The 18,885-nt window shown below is 56.7% G+C and overlaps 3 protein-coding genes and 1 long non-coding RNA gene across 9 annotated transcripts in view; 2 read left to right on the forward strand and 2 right to left on the reverse strand.

The window, feature by feature from the left end:
- PITPNM2 (phosphatidylinositol transfer protein membrane associated 2) overlaps positions 1 to 4,107 on the forward strand; it is a 144,104-nt gene extending 139,997 nt beyond the window's left edge. For all 4 annotated transcript variants that reach the window (XM_036823201.1, XM_036823203.1, XM_036823204.1 and 1 more), the window contains 4 exons: positions 82 to 231; positions 612 to 795; positions 874 to 1,002; positions 1,102 to 4,107. In XM_036823201.1, coding sequence (XP_036679096.1) covers positions 82 to 231; positions 612 to 795; positions 874 to 1,002; positions 1,102 to 1,425 — 787 coding nt within the window. In that variant the 3' untranslated portion in view covers positions 1,426 to 4,107. The remainder of the gene's footprint in view (positions 1 to 81; positions 232 to 611; positions 796 to 873; positions 1,003 to 1,101) is intronic.
- Positions 4,108 to 4,721: 614 nt separating this feature from the next.
- ARL6IP4 (ADP ribosylation factor like GTPase 6 interacting protein 4) lies at positions 4,722 to 7,180 on the reverse strand. 3 transcript variants are annotated; one of them, XM_036823594.1, is made up of 6 exons: positions 7,040 to 7,180; positions 6,528 to 6,701; positions 5,790 to 6,098; positions 5,572 to 5,689; positions 5,094 to 5,163; positions 4,722 to 5,015 (listed from the first exon to the last, which is right to left on the reverse strand). In XM_036823594.1, the coding sequence occupies exons 2-6, from the start codon at positions 6,688 to 6,690 to the stop codon at positions 4,959 to 4,961; spliced, it is 717 nt and encodes a 238-aa protein (XP_036679489.1). In that variant the 5' UTR covers positions 6,691 to 6,701; positions 7,040 to 7,180; the 3' UTR covers positions 4,722 to 4,958. The 3 variants fall into 3 exon arrangements, with proteins under 3 accessions (XP_036679489.1, XP_036679487.1, XP_036679490.1); XM_036823592.1 differs by having other exon boundaries at positions 6,962 to 7,145; XM_036823595.1 differs by having other exon boundaries at positions 5,790 to 6,074; positions 6,962 to 7,140.
- Positions 7,181 to 8,820: 1,640 nt separating this feature from the next.
- OGFOD2 (2-oxoglutarate and iron dependent oxygenase domain containing 2) lies at positions 8,821 to 12,692 on the reverse strand. Its single transcript, XM_036823591.1, has 7 exons — positions 12,042 to 12,692; positions 11,570 to 11,626; positions 10,721 to 10,834; positions 10,532 to 10,631; positions 9,740 to 9,867; positions 9,235 to 9,489; positions 8,821 to 9,161 (listed from the first exon to the last, which is right to left on the reverse strand). Exons 1-7 carry the CDS (start codon positions 12,171 to 12,173, stop codon positions 8,898 to 8,900), a joined length of 1,050 nt encoding a protein of 349 aa, XP_036679486.1. The 5' UTR covers positions 12,174 to 12,692; the 3' UTR covers positions 8,821 to 8,897.
- Positions 12,693 to 12,695: 3 nt separating this feature from the next.
- Positions 12,696 to 16,062, forward strand: LOC118880151. The gene is made up of 3 exons (XR_005016233.1): positions 12,696 to 12,786; positions 12,886 to 13,348; positions 14,112 to 16,062. It is a non-coding gene; the product is annotated as an uncharacterized LOC118880151 (long non-coding RNA).
- The last annotated feature ends 2,823 nt before the right edge of the window (positions 16,063 to 18,885 follow it).

The following is an 18,885-nucleotide window of genomic DNA, read 5'->3' on the forward strand; positions in this document are numbered from 1 at the left end:
AGGAGTGAGCAGGCCGGGTCAGCCTCGTCCGGGGCGGGAGGAAGGAGCCCTGGTGGGTTCTGATGAGCTGCCCCCTCCCAGGGGAGACCACACGTTTGCCGACAGCTACATCACCGTGCTGCCCAAGGGCACGGAGTTCGTGGTCTTCAGCATCGACGGCTCCTTCGCCGCCAGCGTGTCCATCATGGGCAGCGACCCCAAAGTGCGGGCTGGGGCCGTGGACGTGGTGCGGTGAGCGCTCCGAGCAGCAGCGGGGGGGCTCGGAGGCAGGCAGCTCCGCGGCCAGGCGGCGGAGGGCCCTGGGTGCCAGAGCGGGGACGTGGGGCAGGGACCCCGCGGCCTGGTCACACTTCCCAGCTGTAACCTCTTGCTGTTGATGCCTCAGTTCCCTTAGCTGGGGAGCGGGGCTGCTTCTAACGAGACCAGTCACACCTGCTGCAGGGGGTGGGGGTGGGGACCGTGAGCCCCGCGCTGCAGCCAGTCTGGCTGCTGCTGCTGTCGGCGCCTGACCCGAGAGGCGCCCTTTAGTGGCCCCCGTGGGGACTGGCTGGGCGGCCCAGGAGGGAGGACAGTGCGTCCGTGGGACACCCAGGCCTGCCCCTCGCCCCCAGGCACTGGCAGGACCTGGGCTACCTCATCATCTATGTGACGGGCCGGCCGGACATGCAGAAGCAGCGGGTGGTGGCATGGCTGGCCCAGCACAACTTCCCTCACGGCGTGGTGTCCTTCTGTGACGGCCTGGTGCACGACCCGCTGAGGCACAAGGCCAACTTCCTGAAGCTGCTCATCTCTGAGGTGGGTCCCGGCTAGAAGGGAGTGGGGTGGGGACGGGCGGAAGGGCCGAGCCCGCGCCCACGCCCGTCTCGCCCACAGCTGCACCTGCGCGTGCACGCGGCCTACGGCTCCACCAAGGACGTGGCGGTCTACAGCTCCATCAGCCTGTCCCCCATGCAGATCTACATCGTGGGCCGGCCCACCAAGAAGCTGCAGCAGCAGTGCCAGGTGAGCGGACGCGTCCTGGCGGCTGCGTGGGCGGGCGGGCAGCCCCGGGAGCCCCGCCCCCTGACAGCCGTGCTCCGCGTTGCCCTCCCTCCCCCGCAGTTCATCACCGACGGCTACGCGGCCCACCTGGCCCAGCTCAAGTACAACCACCGGGCGCGGCCGGCCCGCAACGCGGCCACCCGCATGGCGCTGCGCAAGGGCAGCTTCGGCCTGCCCGGCCAGGGCGACTTCCTGCGCTCCCGGAACCACCTGCTCCGCACCATCTCGGCCCAGCCCAGCGGGCCCAGCCACCGGCACGAGCGGACGCAGAGCCAGGCGGACGGCGAGCAGCGGGGACAGCGTAGCATGAGCGTGGCGGCCGGCTGCTGGGGCCGCGCCATGGCCGGCCGGCCCGAGCCGGGGGCAGCTGCGGGCCCCAAGTAGGGCTCCGGGAGCAAGGCGCTGTGGTCTCCATGGTGCTAGGCCGGGGCGGCCCGCCCTGCCAGGAGGCCTGGCCTGGGCACGGACAGTCGGCTGGGGCCCAGCTTGTCCCAGGGCCCGGCGGAGGACACGGGGCCGCGCCACACACACACGCGCCAGCCCTGCCTCACGTGTTAGGGTCTGCAGGGTTCCAGCTTGTCGTGGAAGCTGGCAGGACGACCAGCCCGAGGATGACGGAGGGACCAGGACCCCCCAACGTGGACTGGCCGGGAAGGCACGCCCGGACGCTTGCCCTGCGTTGACCGCCCAGCACCCTGATGCCAGGCCTGGGCACCTCCCATCCACTAGCTCGCCCCGACCCCCAAGTCCCCTCCCACTTGGTAGCAGCTCCAACAGGGGACAGCCTGCTTCTTGTTAACTCGAGTTACTCAACTGCTCGACCTCACTGGTTTTGCACTGAAGTTTAAGGTGGAGACCCATCACCATCTCCTATGGCTACAGATCCGTTGACGTGCGTGAAAATTCAGCGTTTGCTGATCCAGGACCCATCGCCACACAGAAGGCTCCAGGGCAGAGAATTCTTGTACAAGTAGGAGAGAAAGGCCATATGGTAATTTCCGCAGCTCCACCTGGCCCGCCAGCCCATGGCAGCCCTGGACCCCCAACCCCTTCTAGCTGCCCCACCGGGAGCCCCTTCCAGCCGAGGGCCTGGCGTCTTCTCAGCCCCAGGCAGAGCCCAGGCCGCCCGGCCGGTGAAGCCGAGGTGGGTGGCTCCTGAGAAGCCTCGCCTCGGGCTGCGGGGCCGGGACCGGCCGGGCCTACTTCTTCCGCTCCTCGCCGGCCGTCAGCCAAGGCCCCACGCCTCGGCCCCCCCTTCCACGTTTCTACACCTTTCTACTCCTCCAATCTGATTTCTATGAGGTTTTTTTAAATGAGCAATCCTTGGCTGCTTCCTTTTCTTAACTCTTTCAGTACCAAACGCAGCCCCTCCACGTGAAAACGCCCAGCACTGTGACGGAGTCCAGCCTGGTTCTGGGTCCCAGGGCCCTGTCCCCTGCCCAGGCAGCGGGGCGTGGGCTCCCTGCCTCGCCTGACCCCTGTTAATTCCACTGAATTTCTACTCTGGGGTGAGTGGGGCACACACTTAGGTTTTTTTTAACACCAATTCCGTTTCGATGCCGAATCTAAGAAGCCACAACTCGCTTAGTTAGCTTCAGGGCAGGCAGCCACGACTTCATTTCCCACCTGGTAAGGACCGGGCTGTCCTGCGCGCTGGGTCTGAGCATCAGTCCTCCCTCCCGGGAACCGACCGCAGTCTCAGCTGTGGCTCAGCCCCGGGCAGCCCCTCTGCTGCTCCTCCACCTTCTCTGAGACGGGGGAGCCTGCCGGGCCCCAGCCAGCCGTCCAGCGACCAGGCTCCTTCTGTGAGAAGCTGCTGCCAACCTGGATACGGCCTCAGGGCCTCGTGGGCTGGGACGGGGAGGCGCACTGATGGATGTTAACATTTTCCCGTGTGTAGATATGTACAGCCAAAGGGTCGTGTAAATGTTCTGCAAAAGTGGGTCTGTACAGAGTGAAAGCTATTTATTTTGTGCAGAGAAAAATGTCTGGAGGGATGGGACCTTCAGGGTTTATTCATATTTAAGATGTAGCTTTTTGTTGTTGTTTCAGGCGTTATGTATAAAGCGACGATTATTTTATGGACCAAGTTTTAATGTAACTGTTGCAGTGAAAGTGCAATATCTAACCCCTTGCTCCCAGTGGGAATCGCTTGGCCCGACAATCACAGCCCCGACGAGGGGCCCCATGGCCAGTGCCGCCTCCTGTCGGTCCCACCTCGCCCCAGCTCGCCTGTCGCCGGGTGAGCTGCCATCCGGAGGAGCACCTGGAAGAGTCTCAGCCCGCCTGCAATGAAGGCTGGGAGGCCGCCTGGCCCCAGGAGGCCGGGTGGGCAGTGGGCTCGGCCTCTCCCAGTGGGCAGCTCCCCCACGGCTCCGAGCTCCCCGCCTGCCTGCCCAGCCGCCAGCCATGCCAAGGACAACAGCAATAGTCCCCGGGCCTCTCCCAGCGGCCCTCAGCCATAGATGGCGAGGTGGGCAGCCCAGCCTCCCCGTTGACGTCTCTCTTCTCTATCCAGGTCTGCTTCCTGACCTCCCTGAAGATTCCTTTCGGCACATTATCCTCTTAAGGAAGCACCAGTTTTTCAGAAACTAAGAGAGGGAGGACAGAGTCCTTTAAAAATACCAAAAATGTTTACAGCATTGGGTGCTGAGCTGCAGGGCTCAGGCCCGACCAGTCGTAACCAAAGGGTGAAGCAGGCCTTGCTGACTGCCACCCCACCCCAGGCCTGTTAGAGTAGAAGCCTTAGTCCCACTCCCACCCCCAAGCCCCCAGGACTGAGCCTCAGCCCGCCCCCCCAGATCCCCCCACCTGCCTTCTCTTTGATTTCTAAAGAGGGACTCAACAGAGACCCCACGCCCCCTTCCTAGCTCAGTCTGAGCTGCCTGCCCGCCCGCCCGCCACGTCGCAGTCTTCACGTCTCGGCCCCCCATCTGTCTGGACCGAATGTGAGTGGTGTCCTGACTTGCCCCCGCCCGCCCTTGCTGTCCCTGCTCCATCAGGCCTGAGTGTGCTCTGTGTACTGTGTCGTTGTCTGTTACACCAATTAAAGAAGCAGGAAGGCTTCCTTCTGGGTCTCAGTACTGCGCCGGCAACCAGAGGGGGGCGGGGGGGGCGGGGGGGGCGGGGGGGGGGGCGGGGGCCGGGATGGGGGCCCTGCCTGTCCTGTGAGGGGAGAGGCTGTCCTTCCCAGTACACAGTGTCAGCTACGCTCACAGTAATAGCAAGACACTCACGGGGGTCTTACCTACGCTGGGCCCCCTTCTAGCCCCTTCCAGCCCTTCATCAGGCATGAACTCAGTTGGGCCTCACAGCAACCCGGTCAGGGAGGTGGGTACCATCAGCCTCTACTTCACAGAGGACACAGCCGGTGAGCCGGGCCAGGATTCCTCCCGGGCCACCAGGGTTCTCAACTACGGTCGTCTGTGGCATAAGCGGCGAGGGCAGCAGCCTCTCTCCAAGCCTGAGCAAACCCAGTTTAAGAGCCAAGGGTCTGGGATTCAGCTGGAGGTGGGGGCCCTGGGTCTGGTCCAGGCAGGACCTCACCTGAGGGTGAGGAGGGCAAAGGTGGCTGACGTGGCCTTTGCTTTCCCCAAAAGCTTCTGGAGTCCTTATTTTTGCCCTGGAAGTCGGGCTGCACTCTTCTCCCCCCCTCAGCACAAAAAGCAACAGCACAGAAGAAGTCTCCAACCAGGGTACCTTTAATATCTGGGAAGCTGCACTCTTTCAGGAGTTAGGGGAGCCAATTAGGCCAGTGACCCTGACCTCCACCCCCTGCATCTGACAGGAGGCTGGGCCAGAGGCCGGTCTGCAGGAGAGAGACAAGCAGCATCCGACGGGCTCCCTGCTGCCCACCCTGAGGCCAGCCTTCAGGCTGTGCCACCAACACTGTGTGCAGGCCTTGGCCAGTGGGGCCCTCAGGGCAGCAGCCCTGCTCGCATCTGGAAGGCCAGACCATCCCCTCGGGTGGCTTGCTGGGGAAGAAAGCACACAGGAGGGGACACATCAGAAGCAGAGCTGGGGGTGGGCCTGGGCAAGGGGTCGACACCCACCTTGTTGATCTCTCTGTGTCGTTCCTTGGTTACGATTTCCTCTAAGACCTCACCGTCTCCCTTAATGAGCCTAGAGGAGGAGGGGGAAGAGGCTGAGCCTCTAAGTTAGAGGCCAGGGCAACAGAACCAGAAGCATCCAGCAGAGGGGTGCCAGGCCTCAGACCCCACCATCTCGAGCAGCTCCCACCCCTCCCTCCCACCCTTGGGACAGGGATGAGGGCAGCCCGGTGGGCTCTGCCATCGGACCAGCCAACAGCGGCTCTTTGAAGACCCCCCCCCAAGGCCCTTCCAGCCCCTGCAGTCGCCTGCTCTGAGGGATGGGCAGCAGTGGCCTGAGAAGTCCCATCAACGAGTGACTCCTTTTTCTCCCTCATCCTCGGTCCTTTTAGAGCAGCAGAAGCAGCCACCACCGCTCCTCCTGAGAGTGCCGGTCTGGGACCAGGGCGCCCAGATGCAGCTGTGGGGCCCGGCTGCCCACCTGGTGCGTCCTGTCTCCGGGTCCACCACCTTGCGGATGACGCTCTGCCGGGCATCCCACTCCTCCTTGGTCATGGGCTTCATGGCCTGGATGCGGGACTTCTGCTCGTCCGTCAGGACTGGAAGGTAAGATGGCAGGGAGGTGGCGGTGTGGGGGGCTCAGGAGTGGGGGCCTCAGGGGGGGGACCCTCCCCGCCTTGCACAACGGCAGCACTGTACCTGGGCCACCCTCTTCCTGCTCGGCTGCTCTGTGCCACTGGTCCAGCGAGGGTCCGGGCACAGCCTCGGTCTGCCGCACCTTGGCCTTATCCTTGTCTCTCTTCTTCAGCTTCTTCTTCCTTTTCTTCCTTTTCTTCCTCTTCTTGTCCTTGTGCTTCCCCCGCTTCTTCCGGCCATCGCTGGAGGAAGAGGAGGAGGACGAGGAGGAAGAGCCGCTGGAAGAACGGGAAGAAGAGGAGGAGGAGCTGGATCGTGGTCTCCTCCGGGCCTTGTGTTTGCTTCTCTCTGTGACGCAGGGAGAAGGTGAGGCTGGAAGGCCAGGAGGCGAAGAAGTAAACCTTCGTCCCCTTGCTCTGGCCCGTAGCAGGCTTAGGCTGACTACAGAGGGGTGAGACCCTCCCGGCAGGGCTTTCTAGAGGAGGGCTCTGCACCCTGTGGAGAGGCACTTTCTGGGCTGCGCAGTCACTGCCCAGGAGCAGGGCGGCCAGCCTCCATATCTCAGACCCAGCTGCACCAAAAATATGATGAAATGCTCCCTTCACTCCGTACTCAATGGGCTGGCCCAGCCTCCGGATTCTGAGCGTCTTTCAACCCAGATATCCAGGATCTACACTCTGTGTCCCTCTGAAGAGCGCTCACCGCAATTTCCCCACAGCCAGTCCGGAGAAGCCCGCCCAGCTGCCTGCAACTTCCTCCATGAAGTTCCCTCACCCCTTTCCCATTCCCTCTGGTTCTCACCCTCCGCCCCAGAGGAGGTGGTGCTGGCCTTGCGGCTTTGGGATCTAGAAGCCGAGCAGCTTCTCGGGGCGTCCTTACTGCTCTTCTTTCTTTTCTTTTCCGACCCTCGCCCCCGGGACCGGCTGCGACTCCTCGAGCGCTTGCGAGAGCCGACGTGAGCCATAGCGCCGCGGGCTGCAGACGGGGAGACACGCTTAAACTGGGGATTGATCACAGGGCCGGCCCACAGACTGGGTTCCGAGGGCGGCTCTACTCGGGGCCTGGTCACCACCCGGAGCAGGGATACTGAGGGAGTCCGTGCAACCGCACGATCCTCACCCACCCCCACCCCTGGGTACCCCGGGTTCTCCGCGGACTCCCGAATCCTTCGCTGCGGCCCCTTTAAGGGCCCACCCCCGCCCCCGCCCCCGCCCGGACGCTCCACGCCTGCGCACGCGGCTCAGGCGCCTCTAGAAACGGCCACGATCCTCAGCTGCCAGGTGCGTCCTTCATTCCTTCCCGCGCGCTCGTACCTCCACCCCGCGCCCTCCGCGGCCTCGCCGCCTGAAAGAAAGTCCCCGCGGCTGCTCCGCTCCCTCCTCAACCGCCCATCCGGCCGGACCGCCAACCCTGCACCACGCCTTCGCGTGAGGAAGCGGCGGCTGGGCGACTTCCGGCCCGGGACAGTGCTCTGGGAGGCTGTCCGACCGCGAAGCAAGGCGCTGCTGCCTTTAGTTCTGAAGCCCCAAGTTCCGTCTCTGGGACAGCCCAAGAAACTGAGTCTGACGCACTGACCTCCCGGAGAGGCGAGCTGGGGCTCCAGGCGGAGCTCCCAGACGAGAGACCTGCTCTCCAGCCTGGCGCCAGCCCCGGAGCCCGCGGGTCCTTTGCCGCAGCTATGCCCTCTCCCATCACTGTCCTTTCGCCGTGCCCGCAGCATCCCTAGTCTCCGTGATGCCCCAGGAAAGAAGGCGACTGCGCGCCGCTTTCCTCTCTGGATTGTCTGCGAACGTGTCCACTGCAACCCGTAAGCTCCAGAGCCTTGGTCTTTACACCGTCTCCACCCAGTAATACACACGTAGCAAACTCAAATGTCCATAAGGACCAGAGAGAGCATGACAATGAATGACGGAAGGACCCCTGTGAGGAAGTGCACCGCAGGCCTGTCTAGAGTGGAGGCAACTGAGTCCGCTCCCGCTGATTACTGCAGTGTCGATTGGGGCCCGGTGTTTCCAGATCTTCCCACCTTTCCACGGAAGCCAGAACTCAAGCTTTCAACATGGAAAACCCTCCCAAACACAGCATAGCTGCATGCCTCATCCAATCCTGGGGCCGCCAAGTTGCAAACTCTTCAATAGTAACGACAGCAGCAAACTCACAGGTCTGTTAAAAATCACTGTATAAACGGGAAGTCACTTGATCTCCACAACACCTCTAGGACACGAGTACTTTCCAGAGGAGGAAACAAAGGCACGGAGAATCACGTGGCTTACCCACAGTCACAGCTGGAAGCGGCCGAATCAGAATTCGAACCCAAGAGGTCTGGCTCCAAGTCCCTGCTTTTAATCCCTCTGCAGTAACCCCTCCACACGGTCCAGAAGATGCTGTCGGTGGCCCATCTAAATCCCCTATGTAGACGGGGCGCTCACTCCCAGCGTGGTGTCTGCTGCTGACACCTCACACCTGTACTCTTTTTTTTTTTTAACATTTATTTATTTTTTATTTTATGTATTTATTTTAGGCTGCCTCGGGTCTTAGTTGCGGCACGTGGGCTCTTCGCTGTGGCGCACGTACTCTCTAGTTGACGTGCGCGGGCTCAGTAGTTGCTGTGCATGGGCTTACTTGCCCCACGGCATGTGGGATCTTAGTTCCCCAACCAGGGATTGAACCCACGTCCCCTGCATTGGAAGGCAGATTCTTAACCACTGGACCACCAGGGAAGTCCCTCACACCTGTACTCTTCTCTCGAAGATTCCCTTGGCCGCTGGGAACCACCTTGCCCTGGAGACGGATGTCTGGGAAGTTACTCACTCCCTCCCTACCCCAAAACATCCTATAGCCAATATCTGATGTGGAGGGCAAACTGTGGTATGATTCATGCTCCAGAGAGCCCCGTGGGATCGGGCTGAGGCTGGATGCCATTTCAAACCTTCTTGGCCCAGTTCCTTCCTGCTCTGTCCTGCTCCCTCTTCTCCCAAGAGTATCCCCTCCTTAAACCCCCTGCACAGGAATCCCTGTCTCAGGCTCTGGTTCTAACAGAGCCGACCTAAGCCAACGTGTCTGCTGAAAGAATGACCCAGAAGCTTGTGTGTCCTTTTGAACCAAGATGTGCTGAGGGCTGCAGGGTGTTTATTTCTGCCCCTCACCCCCCCACACTGACCCCAGCCAGGCTCAAGTCAGTGCACACACATCCACCGTGGCGGGCTCCTCGCGGGTGAAGCCGTCGCCGAAGCCCTCATCATCCACCAGGTCGGGCTTGCGGCAGCACATGGGGCAGAGGCGGTTGCGCACAGCAGAGGCGCGGAGCCAGACGACCAGGTTCCAACGCTCACCAGTGCCCAGGGGCCGGGCCCCGTGCAGCTGGCCCCCCCGGTGCAGGATGCCCTGGCCCACCACATGCTCCACCTCCAGGGGGTTGGCCAGGGCCGAAGGCGCCTGTGGACAGCGGGGCTCAGGCCTGGGCACTCTCGGTGGCCCCGGCCCTGCCCCATGGGTCACACACACTAACCTGAAAGAGGTCCCCAAAGTAGAGGGCGCCCCCCGTGAAGGCCTTGCCCAGGGCCACGTTGAGGGTGAGCTCGGCGTTATCGTAGTGGCAGCCCAGCTCGCGATCCTGGCCTGGAGCGTATTTGACCACGAAGGCGCGGTGGGTGTCCAGCCAGCCCCTGTACTCTGGGTACAGCAGGGCCATCAGCGGCTGCAGGAAGCGCTCCCTCAGTGGCGTCACCAGTGGCTCATCCAGGCCCAGCTCGTGTAGCAGCACCTGGGAGGGGGATCCCAGGGTCAGCAGGGAAACTGGTAGGGCCTCACCCTGGGTCCCTGGGGGAGTCCCTTACTAAGGACACTGTTAAGTGCTTTGCAAACATCAACGTGCTTAACTTCATAATAATCCTGCTGTGATCTCATTTTACAGATGGGGAAACCGAGGCTTGGAGAAGGTCTGCAGCGCTGGGGTACGTCTCACCAGACGATGTCCCCACCTCCTCGGGCCCACCGGGTGGAGCCTCACCCACCCCGTAGTTGTTCATGGTGTTGGGTCTTCCCTTGGGCATGTCCGACTGCTCGAAGTGCTCCAGCTCCTCCAGCAGGGCCTGGCAGAACGGCGCTGTGAACACTGGCAGCCGGTAGATACGCTTCTCCTCTGTGGAGGGAGAGACAGTCGGTTGGCCGGGAGCTCCGGTGTAGGTTTCAATCTGCCCATAACCTTTTCACTTCCCCCAGCCTCAGTCTCCTTATCTGTACAATGGGGATGACGTGAGTACTCACCTCTCAGGGCTCTTGTGATGATTAAATGACATAACGTGCGGCAGGGGACCCCTATTCTTGGGCCTCCCACTCATCCCTGAAGCCTCACCCTGCCCTGAGGTCTAGTCTCCAAATTCAGATGTGCACCCCGTCCGGCGAGCCCTCTCCCACAGCTTCAGGTCCTGGCAGGTTCAAGAAACCTCATTCTTGCCCACTCCTTCAGGTCTTGGGATAGGAACAGCTCCCTACCCCCAACCCCACCCCCGCTGCTAGCCCTGGGGCGGGTCCCTCCCCATCCCTTGCTGATTCCTTAGCCCACACTTGTCTCAACTGTCCCTTTGTTAACCTCTTCAGTCACCCCTATTTGAGCGTGTCTGATGCAAGGCACTGAATAACTGTTGGATAAGTGAGTGAATGGATACAGATGCCCTGCTCCTGATGGGTCTGTCCCGCCAGCCCTTCTCAGTCCTGCTGGTTTGATTTTTGGAGGCAGATATGGTGGGTGGAGGGACCTCAGTCTCCCACCCCCAGTGCTGCAAGGTGATGGGCCAAAACCTCACCCGACACTGTCTCCAGCCGCTGCAGAAGGCCCTGGAGGTCTGCACCTGGCGATGTGCTGTACTCAACTGCGGCCAGAAACTCGGGGGCCAGAGCCACATCCTGGGGGCAAAACACACAAGCCGTGGGGCAGACAGCCCCCAGGCCCGGATGCCTCCGCCTCCTTCCAGTAACCTGCCCCGGCCAGGTACCTGCAGCGAGTTGTAGACATCGGGCCGTGCTGGGTGGTAGGAGCTCGCAATGAGGGCCTTCCTGGCAGCCGACTCCTGCCCCAGCCGCTGCCGCCGCTCCACCTCCTTCTCAAGCTGGGGTCACACAGGGCCTGGTTATGAGCTTGGGGCCTCCCATCCCCCCCCGAGGCCACTGTGCAGATGAGGAAACTGAGGCTCAGGAAGCCCAGGGCATGGCCAGGGCTGGGAGCAACGTCTCCCTGTGCTCCTGACTCTACCAGGGTAAATGGCAGGTGCTAAGCTGTTAGCTGAAGGGGAATCCTTCCAGAGGGGGCCCATCCCACTCAGGGCTGCACCAGCCTGAGCCTGGCTGGGATGAGACCCCTCGCTGCTCCTCAACCAGCTGGGCCCACTCAAGGAGGGGAAACAGAGTCCCGGTCAAAGCTTGTGTTCCAGAGGCTGCAGCGGGCTGTCCTGGGAAGCCTCCCGACAGTTAACCCCCGGGTGGGAGACAAGCAGCAGCCGCAGAAGTGGCGTGGGGGGAGGGGTGAAGAGCCAGGAGCCAGGCGGCCCTGGGTGGGACCTCAACTCCACCTGCTGTGAAACCTTGGGCAAGTGACTCCTCCCCGGAGCCCAAGTATCTCATCTCAAAAGGGCATGAGGCAGACAACTTGGCGTTTTTCCTGCTTTCCCTTTTTCTGCTGCCAGGACCCAGGTGCTGTGGTGAGTGAGGACAGGAAGGGGGAAAGGGGAGGTCTAAGGGTCTGACACTGGCGTTGGGAGACTCCTCATACTGCTGATGCAAATCTAAAGAGGAAGGGCCAGGCTGGGTGCGGAGGGAGCAATCGAGGGCGGGCGGGGAGTTGTTACCTCTCCCAACAGCTGCTGGAAGTCCTTGGGGCTGACACAGCCTCGGCTGCGCAGGATCTGGGAGCAGAAAGGCCAGTGAGCGCGACGGTGTGACCTTGTGACGTTTAAGTCACTTAAACGTCTCTGAGCCTCAGTTTCTCCTTGAAATGGAGATGATCCGACCTCACAGGATCATTGTAAGGATGGAATGCGATAAGCACGTTGAGCACAGAGCAGGGTTCCCAGCTGCTCTTGGTAATAACGCTGACAGAGTACTCTGAGCCAGGCCCTGCCCTGAGCATTTTGCATGTACGTTCATTCATTCATTCCTCACGACAACCTCACTAAGGACACCATTATCCCCATTTAAGGTTGAAAACAATGAGGTACCTAAAGGTTAAGTCATTCTTATCGTCAGACCTGAGCGCGCCAAAGGCAAAGCAAACGACCCCTCCCCGCCCATTTCCCCGCAGAGCCAATAGAGGCCACTCACGGGGCCGTAGTCCTGGCGCAGCTGCTGCTCGCTCCGGAAGCGCACGTGCAGGCCGTAGCGCGCCACGTACAAGTTCTCGGAGCAGAAGCAGGCGCAGCGGCAGAAGCGCCGCGGAGGCGCCGCGGTCCCCATGGTGAGGTGCCGCGCGCGGACCCGCCGGCTTCCGTAGGGACACTTCCGGATACGCCCCCAGCCGAGGCGGTCTGGAACTAGCGGCCAAGGGTCCGTTCTAAATTCCCAAGTGCGGAAAAGAACGAAGACTCCGCCCCAGAAAACGGTCTGCGGTGCAGGAAGATGCTCCCGGCCGGGTTGGGGCTGGCAGCCTCCGCTGGGAGCACGCGGCCTTCTCGTTCCGCTTCAGAGTTTCTCCATCCACGAGGCGGGAATTAATTGTCCCACTTTACAGATAGGTGAACTGAGTCACACATTCACAGGACGTGGAGAAGTAGGGACTCGGGATCTCAAGATCCTCTGCTTAAACGCTGGCTCCCTTTTCTGCTCGGAGGTTTTGAAGAACCAGCGAACGCCACGAGGACAGAGCTCTAGGGTCTGACCTCGTTCCCTCCAACTGCTCTCCAGTTTTGTGCGTCTGAGCTTGGGTTTAGCATTTATCCCGCGACCTTGCCCGGCGCTCCCGTTGCCAACGCCACAGTCTCTTAGGGTTCGCCGCGGATCGCCCCAGTGAGTGTCCCTACGAAAACGCTCCGTCCGGTGAGACTTCCGGTGGTGCTCCCGACGGATTCAGGTGTGAATAGGGCGTGGTCGGTCGGTGGCCACACCCAGTGCAACCAGGTTCAAGTTCTGTACAGCCGCGGTGTGAGATGAGTGTATTTCTGTCTTACAGAGCGTGCCCTCCATCCTCGGGGAGCCCCATCACAGCACACGCAAGCCATACCTGGGAACCCCGTCATGGTCCGCCGTGCATCCCCAAGACCTCGGTCTGCAAAGCCCCGAGAAGAAGCTTGGATGTCAATCCTATTGAGCTGGCAGAACTAAGGCGTGCAGCTGGGGAGGAAGTCTTGACCCCTGGAAATGACCCCTGCCCCCTGCCTTAGAGTTCCCTCCATGGCTCAGCGTGATGCAGGGATGGGGTTGGGGAGGAAGACTCTGGGGCTTTAAGACTCTGGCCCTTACCCTAGATCAACAGGTGACTACAGATGACAGCTGTTGACCGAGGCTCCTCTCTACCGGACCTGAGCTAACACATCTACCACCCACCTTATCTCCGTTCATCCTTACAGCAAACCTTTGAGCTAGGCACTATTATAGCACCGTGTTACAGACGGGGGAACCTGAGGCCCAGAGAGGTGCAGTGACTTGCCCCCTGTCACTCTCCAGTAAGGGACACATATGGGGTTTGAACCCAACAGTCTGCCCTCTGAGTTCCCTGTTCACCACAATAGGAATTCTCTGAGTGGTGGGATTTTGAGGGATGTTGACTTTTCTCTTTGGGCTTGTTGGCATTTCCTTCCTTCCTTCCTTCCTTCCTCCCTCCCTTCCTCTCTCTGTCTCTCTCCCTGTCCCTCTCTTTCTTTCTTTCTTTTTCATATATAAATATATATATATATATATATATATATATATATTTTGGTCGCACCGTGTGGCTTGCGGGCTCTTAGTTCCCCGACCAGGGATTGAACCCATGCCCTCTGCAGTGGAAGCACCGAGACCTAACCACTGGACTGCCAGGGAATTCCCTTGTTGGCATTTTCTTGATAACTCTACTTTCCTTTCCCCATGTGTAGACACAGGTTCATGCTCACACACTCACATCCACAGTCACACACACAAACACAGCCTTACATGCTCACACATGCTAACACACATTCACACACAATCACACATGCGCTCACACCCTCACACATACCATCAACACACTCACCCTCGCTTGAACACACACAGCATTCCACATACAGTCACAGTCGCACACTCCTATTCATACACCCAATATCTCACACACATGCACACCCGCACAAACGTACTCATCCACACTCACATCCCACACACAGTCACACATACACACACACACACACACACAGGCCACACAGCCCCTGTTCCTTTCTTCTCTAGGGCTCCGCGGCCCACCCCTTGCTCCTGCTGAAGCCCCAGGACCCCAGAAGGAAGATGGGAGACCTCGAAGCCCTGTGATGCGGTGCCACGCCGTCCTCCCAGCTGTCTCCATCAGCACATTCGGGGGACCAAGGCTTGAGCCAGCCAAGTCTCCCCTCCAGCACCTCGAGGGGCCGGAAGAGGGCCCCTCCTCTCTGGACAGAGCCTGCACAACAGCCTGATTGCTTTTCACACTGGTTGGGCAGGGGCAGCGAGACCCTCCTGTCTGGGAGTGTGGAAGGAGTGCGTGTGAGTGTGTGGAAGTGTGTTTTGAGCGACGGACAAGATCCCTGCCCTTCTGAAGCTTTCAGTCGAGTGGGGGAGACAGGAACAAGCAAGGAGCAGTACGAGATCGGGTTATCCTCGTTCAGCTGTAAGCGCTGGGAAGGCACTAGGCTGATGGCATGGCGAGTGCCCAGAGGTGGCTGCTTCAGACACGTGGCCAGGGAAGGCCTCCTGAAGAGTGACGTTCCAGCTGAGCTCTAACTGCTGCAGCGAGGTCTGCAGGAAAGGGCTCTAGACAGGGAGACTGACGGGGCAAAGGCCCTGCAGTGGGCTGAGCTTGGCATGCTTGGAGAACAGCAAGAAGCGTACAAGAGGGCAAGTCATAGGGAACGAGGCCAGATGGTATTGAGACCAAATTGGGCTTAGTAGGCCACTGGTAACATTTTGGATTTTACTCTGTTTGCAAAGGGAGGCTGTTTAGTCCTCACAGCAAACCCTATGCGGTAGGAACTATCCCCATTTTACAGATTTGGAAAACGAGGTTCAGATGGCTTGAATGACCCACCAAGGTCACACAGCTCATACGTGGTGGAGTCTGGAATGGAACCCAAGTCTGACTCTGCTGGGTTGTTCCTAAAGGCGCGGCCAGGTCTCTCAGTGCCCCCTCCCCTCCTCAGGTGTGAAATCCAGGTCACTGGGCCGCAGAGATCCTGGGGCCCAGCCCAAGCCTCCTGAAGCTACCAGGCTTCCCCAGGGAGGAGAACGACGGTTGGGAACCTGCTTCCCCCCTCAAGGACCCAGCTCCCCAGCCCAGAGCTGTGTGGCCTGAGAAGGTGATTAAAGTTTTACAGCCATCTTGATTGCCCAGCGATAGTGAAGGGCCCTGCTCTCCAGGAAAGGATCCATTTCCCCAGCTCTGCGTTCATTCCACTCCTAAGTGCCTTCCTTCCCCAGGAGGCCCAGGGGAGACCGGCTCCCCAGGCAGCCACCACCCAGGCTGGACCCGAGCAACTCCCCCCACACACACACACGTGCACACCCAGGCTCCCTGGCTAGTATTCTCCTTTTACAGTAGTTTTTGCAAGATAACCGTTTCCTGCTCCTCAGTTTAGACTGGTCCTCCCCATGCCCCATCTCTTCCTTGGAAACAGAGTCCCCAGCCCCACCCTGCCCCCGCCTGGGCTTGGTCACCAAAGGGAACAGCAGCCAGAATATTAATAGTAAGCACCGAATCAGTATGCTCGTAGCCAGCCCTGACGTACTTTTGTTGACCTTGTGAGGTATTATTATCCCTATTTTACAGATGAGGAAACAGAGGCTCAGTGAAGTACAGGGGCCTGTCTAGGGTCATAAACCTAGTGAGTGCAGAACCAGAATTAGAACACCCATCCTTTGGATTCCAGAGTGATGTGTGTGTGTGTGTGTACGTGTATGTGTATGTATTTGTATATATGTATGGTATGTATGTGTATATATATATGTATACATGTGTCTATACGTATTCTTTTGAATTGACAGCACACATGCACAAATGGGCACAAATCATAAGTGTACAGTTTGGTGAATTTTCACAAACTAGACAGCACCCAGATCCCAAAACAGAACATCCCAGCCCTGCAGAAGCCCCCATCCATGTCCCCATCAGTCACTACCCACCTCCCACGGGTAGTCACTATTCTGACTTCTAAGAGCAAAGATCAGTCTTGCCTGTTCTTGAATTTGATACAAATAAAATCATACAGTATGTATTATTTTGTATACCACTTCTTTCACTCAGCATTATGTTTTTTTTTTTAATTGAAGTATAGTTGATTTACAGTGTGTCAGCTTTTGGTGTTCAGTTATACGTACATATATAATATACATTCTTTTTCATTTATATTGTATGTATTCTTTTTCATACTCTTTTCCTTTATGGTTTATTACAGGATATTGAATCTAGTTCCCTTGTTTACCTCTTTTATATATAGTAGTTTGTATCTGCTAATCCCAAACTCCTAATTTATCCTCCCCCACTCCCAGCATTATGTTCTTTTTTTTAAAATTAATTTATTTATTTATTGGCTCTGTTGTGTCTTCATTGCTGCACGTGGGCTTTCTCTAGTTGCGGCGAGTGGGGGCTACTCTTCATTGAGGTGTGCAGGCTTCTCATTGCGGTGGCTTCTCTTGTTGTGGGGTACGGGCTCTAGGCGCGCAGGCTTCAGTAGTTGTGGCACGCAGGCTCTGCGGCATGTGGGATCTTCCCGGACCAGGGCTCGAACCCATGTCCCCTGCACTGGCAGGCCAATTCTTAACCACTGCGCCATCAGGGAAGCCCAGCGTTATGTTTTTAAGATTCATCTGTGTCATTATGTGTAGCAGTGGCTGCATAGTATTCCACCTGGTGACCACTCCACCATTCACTGAGTCATTCTACAGTTGATGGACATTTGCATTGTTTCCGGTTTGGTGATGTCATGAATGAAGCTGCTATGAACAATTTTTATTGTGGTTAAAATATACATAACATAAAATTGGCCATTTAACCAATTTTTTAATAGACTTTATTCTTTAGAACAGTTTTAGGTTCATAGCAAAATGGAGTGGAAAGTACAGAGATTTACCACGTGCTCCCTGCCCCCCTCCCACACAGAGCCTCCCCCACTACAAACATCCCACACCAGGTGGTACATTTGTTACAATCGAGTGTCACATTGATGCATCATTATCACCTAAAGTGCATAGTTCACATTAGGGTTCACTCTTGGAGTTGTATATTCTATGGTTTTTGACAATGTATTGGGCCATATATCTACCATTACGGTATCATACAGAATAGTTTCACTGCCCTGAAAATCCTCTACTATCTGCCTGTTCATCCCCCCATCCTCCCTTAACCCCTGGCAACCACTGATCCTTTTACTGTCTCCATAGTTTGATCTTTTCCAGAATATGATATAGTTGGAATCATACAGTGTGTAGCCTTTTCCAATTGGCTTCTCTCCCTTAGTAATATGCATTTATGTTTCCTCCATGTCTTTTTTATGGCTTGGTAATTCATTTAGTCTTAGCACTGAGTAATATTCCATTGTCTGAATTACCATTTTATCCATTCACCTACTGAAGGACATCTTGGTTGCTTCCAAGTTTTGGCAATTATGAATAAAGCTGCTATAAACATCTATGTGCAGGTTTTCGTGTGGACATAAGTTTTCAACTCGTTTGGGTAAATACGAAGGAGCATGATTGCTGGATCGTATGGTAGAAGTATGTTTAGTTTCATAAGAAGCCGCCAAACTGTCTTCCAAAGTAACTGTGCTGTTTTGCATTCCCACCAGCAATGAAAGAGAGTTCCTGTTTCTCCACATCTTCGTCAGCATTTGGTGTTGTCACTGTTTTGGATTTTGGCCATTCTATTAGGTATGTAATAGTACCTCATTGTTGTTTTAATTTGCAATTTTCTAATGACAAATTACGTTGAGCATCTTTTCACGTTTATTATTCATCTGTGTATTTCATTTGGTGAGGTGTCTGTTCAGGTCTTTTCCCTCTTTTTAAATCAGGTTATTTGCTTTCTTATTGTTGAGCTTTAAGAGTTCTTTGTATATTTGGATAACAGTCCTTTGTCAGATATATTTTCTCCCAGTCTGCGGCTTATCTTCTCATTCCCTTGACAATATCTTTCGCAGAGTGGAAGTTTTTAATTTTAATGAAGTCTAGCTTATCAATTCTTTCTTTCATGGATCATGCCTTTAGTATTACATCTAAAAAATCATCTCCATGCCCAAGAAAAATCTAGATTTTCTCCTAGGTTATCTTGTAGGAGTTTTATAGTTTTGTGTTTTACATTTAGGTCTATGATCCATCTTGAGTTAATTTTTGTGAAAGGTGTAAGGTCTGTGTCAAGATTTTTTTCTTTTTTTGCATGTGTGTGTCCAGTTGTTTCAGCACCGTTTGTTGCAAAGCACCATTTGTCTTTTCTCCACTGTATTGCCTTTACTCCTTTGTCGGAGATCAGTTGACTATATTTATATGGGTCTATTTCTGGGCTCTCTATTCTGTCCCATTGATCTATTTGTTCTTTTGTCAACACCACACTGTCCTGATTACTGCAGCTTTATAGTACGTCTTGAAGTCGGGTAGTGTCAGTGCACTGAATTTGTTTTGCTCCTTCAATATTGTGTTGGCTATTTTCACACAGCAAAAATGACAGAGCCTGGATTTGGCCCCAGACCTGAGTCATTCTAGCTTTTGGATAATCCATCCAAGAGCTTTTCTTCACGTACAATTATATATTTGCTTTTGTTTTTGCACAAACAGTATCACACTTCAACTTGATTCTACCCCTCGGTTTTACTCAATAGATTTTGGAGGTCATTTCATACCTTTAGGTAACATTTGTGTATGGATAGATACATAGATCTTTTCCCCCCCCATGCTACAGGGTATTCTTTTGAGCGATGCTCTGTAATTATTTGGCCAGTTCCCTACGGAAGGGTATTTAGGTTATTTCCAGACTTTTGCTACTCCA

This window comes from Balaenoptera musculus, chromosome 14 (genome assembly GCF_009873245.2).
Source record: "Balaenoptera musculus isolate JJ_BM4_2016_0621 chromosome 14, mBalMus1.pri.v3, whole genome shotgun sequence".
Taxonomy (NCBI): domain Eukaryota; kingdom Metazoa; phylum Chordata; class Mammalia; order Artiodactyla; family Balaenopteridae; genus Balaenoptera; species Balaenoptera musculus.